Below are 13845 nucleotides of genomic sequence, written 5' to 3'. Positions count from 1 at the left end.
GCCCTGGTCAGCAAAGTGTCTGCAGCTCTTTGAGCCATTGAAGTTTCTGAGCTCTTTTTAAAGGCAGCCCCATGCAGTGTGTGTTAAAGTAACTCCTACGCAATGTGGCACCAGACTGCTTTCTTTTTTTGTAATTATCTGTTTGTTTTAAATTCTATAGCTTAAATTCTATTGATGCTTGTTTTTTTGAGAAGGGCCTCTTACAGTCACAAAGCAATGATTTTCAGTGCAGCTCCATAACACTAATTGCGCCCTCACACTGCCCCTATACGGTTTATTAAAGTATCTGTGATTTTTCCCCTGTGTGAGTTTGTTGATGTCTTCTAAATGCTCCATAGTGACTGTAGCTCTTTCCACATTCAATACATTTTAATGGTTTCTCCCCTGTATGAGTTCGTTGGTGTATTCTAAGTGATCCACTTGTACTGAAGCTCTTTCCACATTCAATACATTTTAATGGTTTCTCCCCTGTGTGAGTTCGTTGGTGCCTTCTAAGTGTATCATTTCGATTGAAGCTCTTTCCACATTCAACACATTTAAATGGTTTCTCCCCTGTATGAGTTCGTTGGTGCATTCTAAGTGCTCCGCTTATGCTAAAACTCTTTCCACATTCAATACATCTAAATGGTTTCTCCCCTGTGTGAGTTCGTTGGTGTATTCCAAGGTCTCCACTATTACGGAAGCTCTTTCCACACTCAAAACATTCAAATGGTTTCTCCCCTGTGTGAGTTCGTTGGTGTCTTCTAAGTGTTTGACTTTCATTGAAGCTCTTTTCACATTGAATGCATTTAAATGGTTTCTCCCCTGTGTGAGTTCTTTGGTGTATTCTAAGTTTTCCACTTCGACTGAAGCTCTTTCCACATGCCGTACATTCAAATGGCTTCTCCCCTGTATGATTTTGTTTGTGTCTTCTAAGTGTATCATTTCGACTGAAGCTCTTTCCACATTCAACACATTTAAATGGTTTCTCCCCTGTATGAGTTCGTTGGTGCAATCTAAGTGTTCTGCTTATGCTAAAACTCTTTCCACATTCAATACATCTAAATGGTTTCTCCCCTGTGTGAGTTCGTTGGTGTATTCCAAGGTCTCCACTATTACGGAAGCTCTTTCCACACTCAAAACATTCAAATGGTTTCTCCCCTGTGTGAGTTTGTTGGTGTCTTCTAAGTGCTACACTTTCACTGAAGCTCTTTCCACACTCAAAACATTCAAATGGTTTCTCCCCTGTGTGAATTCTTTGGTGTATTCTAAGTTTTCCACTTTGACTGAAGCTCTTTCCACATGCCGTACATTCAAATAGTTTCTCCCCTGTATGAGTTTGTTGGTGTCTTCTAGGTGCTCCAGTTTCACTGAAGCCCTTTCCACATTCAATACATTTAAATGGTTTCTCCCCTATATGAGTTCGTTGGTGTCTTCTAAGTGCTCCACTTTGAGTGAAGCTTTTTCCACATTCAATACATTTAAATGGTTTCTCCCATGTATGAGTTCGTTGGTGTATTCTAAGTGTATCATTTCGACTGAAGCTTTTTCCACATTCCGTACATTCAAATAGTTTCTCTCCTTTGTGACTTTTTTGTTGTATCCTCAATTTCTTTGTTTTCCCCCATAAATTCACATGTGGCTCCATAGAATTCTGACTTTCATCTTCCTCACCTGTTTGGGAGTCTGGGAGGAAAGAGAATCCTGTTAGACTTTCATGAAAGACAAAAAGGGAACTGAACAGATGTCAATTCCAATCTGCACCTTCTCTCGTTTTAACACCTTCATTCTTCACTATCCTCTCTAGGTTCCAAATTTTACGAAAGCTGATGAGATAGTGGCAAGAGCAACACATGATCACTCCATTCAAACTTAATAAAGCACCATCGTTTTATAATACAGATCTATGGTGGAATTGGCTTATTAGACACATCTATTTTTTCTTTCTGAAGTGAAGAAATGATCTCAGGCTCGAGTAACAGTGTCTCCTTTGTGAAATAAATAAAACTTAAGTGCTACATGTAACTGTAAAAATATTGCAATATATTGGAACCTAAGAAGAGCCTGCTGGATCAGGCAAAGGCCCACCTAGTCCAGCATCCTCTTCTCACAGAGGCCAACAAGATGCCTGTGGGAAACCGGCAAGCAGGACTGGAGCACAAGAGTCTTCTCTGCCTTCCTGTGCTTTCCAGAAACTAGTATCAAGAAGCATTATTGCCTAGGACCGCGAGGGCAGAGCAGGGACGTCAGTCTTATCCTTTTTTTCAAGCTATCCAAGTTGCTGACCATCACTGTCTCCTGTAGGATAGATTCCATAGATGAACTACGCTTCTGTTTATTCATCTTTTGCAGCCCTTATAAGCAGATAAATGTATTATGGCCTAAGCTTTTGTGGGCTGCAGTCTGACAAAGTGGACTCTTGACCAGGAAAGCTGGTGCCACTATAAACCTCTGAGTCTCTTTGTTGGCTTTGTGTACTTATTTTGAAATTTGCACCAAGGTTGTACCACAGTATCTCCATGGAAGCTTAGGGACGGACAAAATTACAGGGTGTCAGCTCTGTGAATCTCAAGCCTCTCGTGCCTCCGCTGACAGAGCCTGAGAACGCAAGAGATGTGAATCGGTTGGAATGTGAAGCAGGAGAGGAGCAGCCAAGCTGCAGCAGGAGGAAAGAACAAAGAGCAGGAAGAGGGGGTGCCGACGGGGGGGGGGGACAGACTGTTATCTCCAGTTTGAGCTCTGACACAGAGACCCTGGAAACAGCCTGTCCAAAAAATCATAGGCTCGAGAGAATCTGCGAGAAGAGGGGAAAAGAAAGCGAAAGTGGGGGCTTCTTTGCTGGAGGACTCGGCAACTGCAAGCTGGGATGAACAGGCCGAAGACCGAGCTCCACAGTGATTTGTGAGTTTGAGCAATAAACCTGAGATAATTACTACTGGAGTTGTCTCGCGTCTGTGCGTGAGAAACAAGCCATTACACAGGGGCGCTATAAATTATAATCCCACTCCCTCCCTCCCTTCCTCCCTTTCACAAACAACCCCAGTCTGTAAGATTGGCAAGTTTACACAGTTTGTTTATCAAACCAGCCACTCTTGGACTTTATATGCCCAATCCTAAGTGCACAGCCTCCATCCACAGGAATTGTGTATCATGATAACTGGTCCTTTGTCCCTTAACCCCACCAAACTGGGAAGGTGCATGCATTTATTGTGTTTTGATGCTGGTGGAATGTATCATTCTGACCCTGTCTATAAAAAATAAGAGTAATAGAAACAATTTAAATACATTAATTATAAATAATTATGTGAAGCATTTCATTCCCCTTCACCGATTTTTCAGGATTGGTGTGCAACATCATTATCATCAATTATTCTTGCCATTGAAATAACACCTAAGATTTCAAAGCCTGGAGGAAGAAAATCTGCCCCCACTACTTTAGGAAAAGGATTCAAGTAACAAAGAGCTGCTTTGGAGAAGGCCTCACCCCTTCCTTCTTCCTGCCAGGAACTTCCATTTGTCTCCTTTCCATCTTTTCCTCTTTCTCCCTCCACCATCTATCCCTGTCCCCATCTCCTCTCCCCTGGAACTCACCAGATTTCTCCAAGGGTCCTGGGAGGGAATGCTCAGAGGTTGTGGGGAGGGATGCGGGAGACAGCCTGACCAGGTCAACCGTCCATCTTCCTCCTTCCATCCTGGCCAGGGTTGCAGGTTCAGTCTCAGCTAGGTTTGCAGGTTCAGCTTCCTGAGGAGCGCAGAATCCAGAGCAAGTTGCAGCTTCCTGGGAGGGAGGGAAGAAGAAGAAGCCAAGGGAGTCTGAGAGCCCCTGCAGGGATTCTCCTGCCCAAGACATTCTGCTGCCCCTGGAGAAGCCCCAATTGGGCACCCCCTAGCGGAAAAAACCGCTAATTGTATCCTTAAATTCTTCAGAGCACAAGGGGGTTTCTTCATTCCCGCAGCTCTAAAATTATACAAGGCCAAAACTTTGGCACAACTGCTCTATGGTTCCTTTTTGGCTCCACCTTCCTCTGCTTTCTCCCCCCTTGAGAGAGTTCAATCTAGACTTCTTAGAGCTCTCCTCCAAGTCCCCAGATGTGTCTCAAACGCATGGGTTAGATTGGAAACGGGGATGATGAGAGTGGAGGCTAGCATCTGCCTAACATCAATTTACAAATGGCTGGCATTGAACCTGCTCCCCCGAGGTATAGCCCCATTGATCCTCTGTGACCAATTCCAGTCGGGCTGGCAGACTGCAGTCCTGAACACCCTCCGGAAACTGGGTTTTGCCCTTCAAGCCCTTCTAAGTCTGGGCTTGGGCCAGGCAAAAGCTACGTTCAGGCAAAGAATATTAGACACCGAGAGACAGCAGGACTGTGCAAGGTGCCCCAACTATAGAATTGGAGAAATCGAGAGAGATATAGCCGCACTGGCAGCATATCTCTTCTTTCTCGTATCTAGGGATGCAAGAAGGGCCTTTACACTCGCCAGAGGCTCGGCTCTTCCCTCGCTGGTCCTGGATGAAGCCTTTAGAAGGGTCCCGTATGCTCAGAGACTTTGCACCTGTCCATTGGGAGAGATAGGAAGCCCAGAACACTTGTTCTTTAAATGTCCCTTTTATGAAGAGGCACGTAGTAAGATCATGGATCCCCTACTGGAGAGGATAGCCGACCTCCCGCAAAAGCAAAAATTTGACCTTTTGCTGTTAGGCAAAGATCAAAAGATGACCTGGATGGTCGCCAGATTTTGTGTACATTTCTGTAGGTGCAGACCATCGCCCAACTCAAAATAGTCTGACATGAAAAGCCCCAAACACGGTTCCATGGGTGACTCTGAGACAACTCCCTGGGACAGTTTATTGTTGTACATTGTTTCTAAATTTAGCGTTGAACATTGTTTTAATTGTCTGTTTTAACCATATTTGCACAGCAGTTTCTAATGTTGTGAGTGTCCTCTATTTAAGAGGCTTCTACTCTGCAGTCTCTTATAGTTGTTTTAACTGCGAGTCTTTTAGTTCTTATGCTCTTACAGTTGTTTTAACTGTGTGTCTTTGTTTTTAGTTCTTATCTGTTTTAATTATCAGGTTTTTTTAATCCATCCATTATCCGTGTTTAATGTTGTATTTTATTTAGATGTTTTATCCTATGCCTGTTTCCATGTCCTAATTTGTTCTAACAATTATTGGTTAAAAAAATCCTAACTGCTATTTTATCTATATGCTTTTTTAATCCTGGCCTGTGACCGTAATAAAGTTCATTCACAAGCGGGCACCCCCTTCCTAAGAGCCCCCACCCATTTTCAAACACCTTTGCCAATTCCTTTCACCTGCCTGTCCCACCTCCCTTCCTAAGGCTGGCACGGTATGCACATTAGTGGCCTGAGAGGAGATCAATTGGAACCTAAGAGTTAATCTGCCAAGGACTGCTCTGAATACATGGGTGGCCCTTGCATGGAGAAGAAGGAAGCCCCTTGCTTGCATCTGAACCCCCTGGGAGAGGCGGTGGATCCGCCCACTGCTCCCTCTGCCCTCGCTGCCTCCTCCTCTGTCCTCCTGCCCTGCAAACACCCTTTGCTCTTGTTCCTCAGGTTAGAGAGGCAGCTGATGGAAAGAGCCTTCAAACCCATCCATTTCCTCCTCTGCTCCCCCTCCTGTCCTTTTGGGAAACAGGAGTAAACAACTTAGATGGCAAGTTCTCAAGATAAGCACATTGGAGCACTGCTTGCTCCCACTATGTGTGTGTTTGGACCTAGAGGACAACTTGCATGTTTACACCACGTGATTCCTTAAAGAGGGCAATTCTTTAAAACTGAAGGCCATTTCTACAAAATGGAAGACTTCCGAAGGCAGCCTTTTACAAGGAAATTTTTGATGTTTTTTATTTTGTTGGAAGCTACCCAGATGGGCAGAGGCAACCCAGTCAGATAGGCAGGATGCAAGTAATAATAATCGGCGGTTTGCATCCCTGCGATGGGGTGAGCTCCCGTTCCTCGGTCCCTGCTCCTGCCAACCTAGCAGTACAATAGCACGTCAAAGTGCAAGTAGATAAATAGGTACCGCTTTGGCAGGAAGGTAAACGGCATTTCTGTGCGCTGCTCTGGTTCGCAAGAAGTGGTTTAGTCATGCTGGCCACATGTCCCGGAAGGTGTACGCCGGCTCCCTCGGCCAATAAAGCAAGATAAGCGCTGCAACCCCAGAGTTGGTGACGACTGGACCTAATGGTCAGGGGTCCCTTTACCTTTTTAAGCCTGTCCTGCTAGGCATGCTGATCAGAGACTCTATCCAAACAACCCCTTCGAACGCAACAGGGCTTCCTATTTTTACTGCTATCAGTGGGATCAGTCAAACCACGAAGCCACTGATCAACCAGAGTTTCCTGTTTTGACCAAGCACAGTTTGAAGTTAGCTTAATATCCCAGCTTATTCCAAAGCAGACAGCTGTAGTTTCCTGGTTTGGGCAAAATGGAAAGTTTGTTAGTTATGGCTCATAAGAGACTGCCTGGTTTCATCACAGTTCACCCTCAGGGCTGGCCAAATCATGAAGTAAGCTGGGACAATTAGGTCAGGAGGCAGATGCAGGGAGAGATGGGAAGAGCACGTTCCCAGCTCCCCTGTTTGTTAGCCTTGCTGCCAGTGCAAGACCACAGCTGGTAAATTTGTGCAACTACCCATGCGGAGTCCTTCTCTTTTCCCCTCTCTCACTAAAGGTTGGGTGGGGGTCCTTCCTGGAGTGATGCATTCTGGCTGTGGGGGCCAGGAGACTGTGGTGGCGGCTAGAATTTTTAGTTTTAAACTTGGGTCAACTTAGGCTTTAGCATAACTTTGCTGCAGCAATGCATTAAAAACTGTTCCTATTTTTAACCCAGCTTTTCAGGCTGTGATTTAGTCATCTGAACCTGGCCATTATCTTAATAAATCTTGCAGCAACCTTGCAAGGTAGGCCAGTGTTACTCTATTTGAACTGCACATGGCAGTGCTGAGGCTGCAAGACGTGCCAAGATTTCTACCCCAGTGGGGAGCAAAAAGAGCATTTTGGAAATGGAGGAAATTTAGAGGAGGAAAATGGAGGTTGGTGGAAGGACCCCTCTTCTGACGTAGCTTCTGCTCTGATGAAATTCCGAGTCCCCTGTGGTTGCTTTATTAAAGTAACAACATCAGGAGATATGATCGCAAACCTCCCATGTGTAAGAAAGTTTGGTCTAGCAAGCCTTTTTAAAATGGATTAGAGAGAAAGAGCAGGGAGGAGGAATATTCACCACCAAAGGTAAACAGAACCTCCATGTCGAGAGGCAGTGGACCTGTGACCTCCAGGTGCTGGAAACCCAGGTGAGAGGAGGGCACTTACCTTTCTCAGAAGCCCCTCAGTGTCTGGGAGCAGGGTCTGGTCTGTCCCCCCTGCTCTCCCACTGGGCCACCGACTGGCATCCGCAGCTCCCCTGAAGGAGAGGACACCATCCCCGGAGTGGGGAGAACTGGGAGCCTGTGGGATTTCCCACTTTGAACGAGGGGGCTGCATCGTCTTCAGGAAATCCTGCTTCTGGGCCTCCCAGTGCTGCTGCGGCTGCCCCTCCTCTGGCTCCTGCTTAATCTGACATAAATCTGCCCGAGGCAGAAGATCCCTGATGGTCCCAACTTGGCCGGTAGGAGGTTTCTTTCCTTTGCACTCCAGTCTCTCCCTTTGAATGGGTCTCCTGGGTCCCTGCTCTTCCATTTTTATGCCACCCTGCTAGAAAAGAAATAAACACAAAGTAAAATAAAACCCAAGAATAAAAACAAAAGCACATTTTTTAACCATTTGCCAGTTTTTGAAATATATTATTACTCTTTCTATTTCTAATGTTCAGGATGTGAATGACAATCTTTATGTCACCCAAACAACTCCACCCAAGGACGAGGGGAAGTTATCCAAAGACTGGGGGAAACGGTTTATGGAAGTACAAATAATATTTTTTTGGGGGGGGGGGGACCAAGGCAGAGGGAGGGAAATCCAAAAACAACCCATTGAGAGGACTGAGCATGTTCAGTGGACAGGGAATGCTGATCCTGGCTGCAACTTCTAGCATGTTGGAAAGGCAGCAACAGATCTTCGTATATGATTAAGGCTGTGACAGACCCACCTAACACTTAAAGTACATGGCTTCACCCAAGAAATCCTGCCAGCTGCAGTTTGTTAGGGGTGTTGAGAACTCTAGCAATAAACTACAGGTCCTGTGGTTCTCTGGGGGAAGCCACATGCTTTAAATGTATGGTATCTGCACAGTCTAAGAAACAAACAGACAAAAGGAATATTGAACAACAAAATCAAACAACCCACTCCAAAATATTTTATATTTGATGGTCACAAACTCTCTTTACTGAAGACATTCTAACTTGCAGTCCACTGGCTGCATATGGCTTGCCTAGCCTCAGGGTGTGTCCTGCTAGTCCCTGCCGTTTCCATCTCCTGATCTGATCATAGGATGAAGATCTCTGTCTGTCCTGGAGAGAAAGATGCCTAAGGGGCCCTTAGAGAGATCTTTTCAACTCCAATTTCAGCACAAACCAGCACAGTGCTGAAATGGGGCAAAAGGAAAATAAATGATCCCTCTGGCTGCTCTTTAAAGAGGATTTCTAAAGAACAATCAGAAGGGTCTTTTTCCCACAGATCTCATTGCTAATTCAGCAGGGCCTTCTTGTGCTCTTATTTCTCCTCCCCCCAAGACTGGGGTTGGAAGGTCTAAACATACTGATTGTGTTTGCAAGACTTGTATGTATGCTAGATGGCGTGTCTGTGAGTGTGTGCAGCACCTCTGGCGTGTGTGCATGTGACTTTATGGTCTGCATCTCTTTTCTGTGTGCGCATGCATGTGCATACATTGGCCTCAAAGCTCACTGGAATGTGGCCTCCAGAATTAATGCAGCTTTAAGCCCATAAATGTTTCGTTCCTCCTGTTCTATCGGAAAGAACAATCAAATCTAAGTCTATCAGGAGGAGAGAACTCCTGGATCTACAGAGTTAATGTTCTCAACATCCTATGGACACAAACTGCAATGAGATTTCTCTCAATTAGATTTTTTTTCTTAAAAATATGAAGCAGATAACAGATTTGGGTGGCATGCGTATCTATGGCAAGAGAAGAAAAAAGGTTATAAATCGTTTGAAAACCATTTCTTCCGGAAATCGTTAATTGAAGTATGGGGCAGATATAAAAATCTATTAGAAATGGGGGTTCCACATTGGTTATCCCCATTAGAGGTTATGGGAGTCAAGAAAATTAATATGAGGAGTAATTGGATTACTTACGGAGATTTAGTGGTAAAAGAAGGAGAGAAATGGAGATTGAAGCCATACGAGCAAGTAAAAGAACATGTATTTGATTGGCTGCACTACTACCAGATAAATGATATGTTTAAAAAGGATGTGAAAGAAAAAGGGTATAAAGAAAAAGATTCGAAATTTCAAACGGAAACTGTTAACAATGATTGTAAAATAATCTCAAAAATGTATAAAATATTATTGGAATGGCACACGATGGATGAGGAAGTTAAATCTGTAATGATTCACTGGGCCAGAGATTTAGGGTATAGTATTGATATGGAAGACTGGCAAAAAATATGGAATGAAAATCTGAAGTTTACAGCATGTACTATGTTAAAAGAAAATGTTATGAAAATGGTATACAGATGGTATATAACACCAGTTAAATTGGCAAAAATGTATAAAACCTGTAACAAATGTTGGAAATGTAAAGAGAAAGAGGGTACTTTTATTCATATGTGGTGGGAGTGTAAGAAAGTGAAGGGGTTCAGGGAAATGATATATAATGAATTAAAGAAAATGCTGAAATATAGCTTTGTAAAGAAACCAGAAACCTTCCTACTGGGAATAACTAGAAATGAAATAAATAAGAGGGACTGTAAACTCTTTCAGTACGCAATAACAGCAGCGAGAACATTGATGGCCCAAAAATGGAAACAAGAAGAATTACCGACTTTGGAAGAATGGAGAAAAAAACTAACAGATTACGCAGAACTAGATAAATTAACTGGAAAAATCAGACTTCAAAGAGACCACAAGTTCCTAGAGGAACAAACAACGCTAGTGTGTTTTAAAGAAGCTTTGTGAAAAAAAATAAGGAATATTGCAAGAATGTAAACGAGGATAGAAAGATTTTACTTGAAGGCGATACTATAATTAAGGAATGTGAAGGTAGAAATTTAATTACGGATGATTGTCAGAGGAGCTGAGGGAGGTTCAAAAAGTCAAAATATGTGATTTTGAAAATGGTATGATTGGAGATATTGTGAAAATTTTAATAAAATTTATTATAAAAAAAATTAGAAATATGAAGCAGTATAGAAATGAAATGAGTAATAATCTGAAGAAGTATCTGAAGAAGTGTGCATGCACATGAAAGCTTATACCAAGAACTAACTTAGTTGGTCTTTAAGGTGCTACTGGAAGGATTTTGTTTTGTTTTGACTATGGCAGACCAACACGGCTACCTATCTGTAACTGGAAATCTGAACATGAATAGCTAATTTCAATTTCGCCTTCCTCAGTCTTTTACAATACTGTCTTCAGCGTTTTTATTATCATTAATTCATTTCCATATGCCACACATCTTAAGAATCCTCCTTCTGCATTCTCTAAACTGTCACCCACTTCAACCCTCAGCCTTCATCTGAAAACTCTGCAGCCTTACTGAGGAAGGTGGAAATAAAACAATTAATGAAACAGGCTTAAGCCTGTCTCACTGATTTACACGCAGACACAAGAGGTCACTAGCTTTGACAGCTTCGGAAAAGATCAGGTGCCTTCTCCGGGAAATAGATCTATTAGCTGTTTTATTAGCCGTGACAGATCAACAGAGCCTCCATGTGTAGGCACAGTGGACCTTGATTTGGGGAAGACAAAAGAAGCCATTTCCTTGCGAAATGAATCTGATGGACATCATTACTACAAGAGAAAAGAGAGCGTTCAAAGGCGATCTGACCAATTCACGAAGGAGGGCGATAGGTTCATCAATGGCACTGGCAGAGGAAGGGGGGCAGGAGTAGTGGCCTGCAAAGGGTGTCAGGGGGCTGCAGGGTGAGAGGGACACCTCCCTGTTGCACTTCCCCCCTGCCTCCCCTTCCCTCTCCGCCGTGGGGAGGACCGTGGAAGAGGACAGGGCTCCCTGCTGAGGGACAGGGAGAGGGGCGGCAAAAGCCCCAGCTACGCCGCTGATCCGTGAGCGACTCTATGCATCGTCCACCGGGAAGCAGCAGCTGCCTTGGAGCCCTCATTCTGCCCCTTGAGCTCAGGACTGAAGGGAGCAGCTCCCCAGGGGCTCCGGCAGGGTCCGGGCCAGCCTGAGCCAGAGATGTGGGCCCCTGTGCCCTCCTGCAGATGCCCTGCCCCTCCGCTGCGCCCCTTCCCCTTCCTGCCCCCTTGGGGGGGGGGGGCGCCCTGCAGCCCCTGACTCCACTCGGGGCCTGATCCTGCCAGGCCCACCTGCTCTCCCCCTCCTGCCTCCTGCACCTCGGACTCCTCGCTCCGTCCCTGCAGCGGAATCCGGCTCCTCTCCGGGGAAACTCGCCAGGCCACGGGGCCGCTGCTCCTCCGCTCTCCTCGGCGGGGACAGGAAAGGGCAGCCGCTCTCGAGTCCCCCTGGCTGGCCCCCTTTCCTGCCTCTCTGGGCATCGGAGCTCGCTGGCTGTGGGTTGGGCCCGGGGGGGCTGCGAGGCTGGATGCGCCCCCTTGCGCTGTCCCTCAACATTTATTGTATCATTGGAATCTACCTGGCATCTTCTCGGATATCCAGAATGTTGCACAAATAAGTCTCCTTGTGATCTGATGTGCAGTCAATGGTCTCCTTATCAGCAAATATTTTCAGAAAGCTGGGACGATGCCACCCTGCAGCCATAGCTGTCAATTTTCAGATTTGAAAATAAGGGATCGGCAGCCTCACCTGTCCCGGGGACAGTCTACGGGATATCTAACAATCCGGGACAGCATTGGGAAATGGCACTGGAATAAGGGAATTTTCGGCAAAAGAAGGGAAGGTTGACAGCTATGCCTGCAGCCCGAATGTGTAGCTGGAGGAGGCAGTCCAGTTCCCAGCTCTGCTGGTTGGGATCATGCAATCACTTAGCTCCAGCAACCGACCCAATCTGATGAAAATAGGGACCTCCCATTCCATAACTATAATTTTACTATTTATACACCACACATCTTATTACGTTGCCCTAGCCACTCTGGGAAGTTTCCAACATGTATAAAAACATAATAAAACATTAAACATTTAAAAACTTTCCTTTTTTAAAAAAACAATTTTTATTAATTTTTCAACACGAATATACAATCTTATCCTAATTTTCTCAAATTTAACTCTGTTTAGACTTCCTTCCTAAAAAACCTTCCTATACAGGATTGCCTTCAGAGGGCCCGTGGGTTGGATAACTCCATTCCCTCCAGCATTTCTTCAATGAAAATAGGGAGACCCTAAGGAAAAGCGGGACATTCTGGGATCAAATCAGAAACCAGGACAGCTTCTCTAAATCAGGGACATCCCTGGAAAATAGTGGCACTTGGAGGGTTTCTCTTTCCCTGCTTTTTCATTCGCTGCCTCTGGTCTCCTGCATCCATTTAGCAGAGGAGGGGAGCAGTTTTCGCCTTCATACTTCTCCACCCCCACCCCCAATATAACCAAAAGCACAATATAACCAAAAACACACACACCATTTGGGAGTGAGGACCAAAAAAATAATAATCATTTTATTATTTTATTACTTATTTTTTGCAGTTCAATCTACTGTATCTATAAATTTTATTGTTTATAGCCAATGGCCACCACTATACAAGCACAAATCATGCAGCTGCAAAACAAAAGACACTGCATGCACCAGACCAGGCTAAATCTATAGCGTCCAAAATTTATTTTCACATTTGTTTCAATGGGAAGGATATAGGGCAGCAGAGTCCAGGTGGTGAGGTCCAGATTACAGCTTCCATCATCCTTGACTGTCATCCCAGCTGGCTGAAGCTGATGGGAACTGGACACCAACATCTGGGGACACCTCAATGGCTATGCTCTGATATACAGAATCTACAAAAGATTAAGGCACTGATCCAGAAGACAATGAACTGTGAATAGCAAGTGTAGCTAGGAGGAGAATGCATTGGCAGCAGGGTTTGGAAGCTGTTCCCTGACACAAATCCCCTTATTTCCTCCTCTGGAGATCTGAGGTCTACAAAGCAATAGGTTGTTTTATTCAGAATAAGCTCACTGACATCAATGGAGCTATCATCATAATCATCTCCTCTATGGGTGCCGCTAAGTGCCCTCTGTCTTTGAGCTTTTTGCTCTCCTAGTTTTAAGGCTCGCTGGTTTCTCTAAGTCTGGGGAAAGTGCTAAGGATGATGGTTTAATTTCCATAAATGAGAATGTTTTAAGATGGAGTTTCCTTTGACAGTAGCCCTCATGTGTGTTAGTCACATGAGGGAGACATTCCATTCTGTTGAGACTGTTATTCCAGTAACTGTTGTTTTTAACTGCTTTTCTGTTCTTTTCTCTCTCTGTGCATGAGGGAGAAGTGCTGCTGAGAGAGATGTCTCAGGATACTATTGTGTGTCAGTGTGATCTGTCTGAAGTGAAACAGTGGAAGATCACTAAATGCTGATCAAAATTACTGCTCAAAAGTTCAAAAACAGAATTACTGCTGAGGTGAAAGTAAAAACCTTTTGTAAGAAACTGTAAGACAATTCAAGTGAGAACATGCCCGTGTTTGAATAAGCATGAGATTGTAAATATATTTTTCTCAGTTATATGTTTATGAAAGTAAGGTTCTTTTGAATACCAAGAGTCTGGACATTGTAGTCTGTAAAAAGGAACTATCACCTAGAACAGCTA

At 44.4% G+C, this 13845-nt stretch overlaps 1 protein-coding gene across 1 annotated transcript; it reads right to left on the bottom strand.

Moving 5' to 3' along the window:
- Window positions 1–265: 265 nt before the first annotated feature.
- Window positions 266–11651, bottom strand: LOC309336650 (uncharacterized protein). Its single transcript, XM_081852752.1, has 4 exons — window positions 11475–11651; window positions 7317–7697; window positions 3571–3757; window positions 266–1665 (listed from the first exon to the last, which is right to left on the bottom strand). Exons 1-4 carry the CDS (start codon window positions 11634–11636, stop codon window positions 278–280), a joined length of 2118 nt encoding a protein of 705 aa, XP_081708878.1. The 5' UTR covers window positions 11637–11651; the 3' UTR covers window positions 266–277.
- Window positions 11652–13845: the final 2194 nt, after the last annotated feature.

This window comes from Podarcis erhardii, assembly GCF_964252035.2.
Source record: "Podarcis erhardii genome assembly, chromosome: 2".
Classification (NCBI taxonomy): Eukaryota; Metazoa; Chordata; class Lepidosauria; order Squamata; family Lacertidae; genus Podarcis; species Podarcis erhardii.
This window is presented reverse-complemented; position numbering and strand designations above follow the sequence as displayed.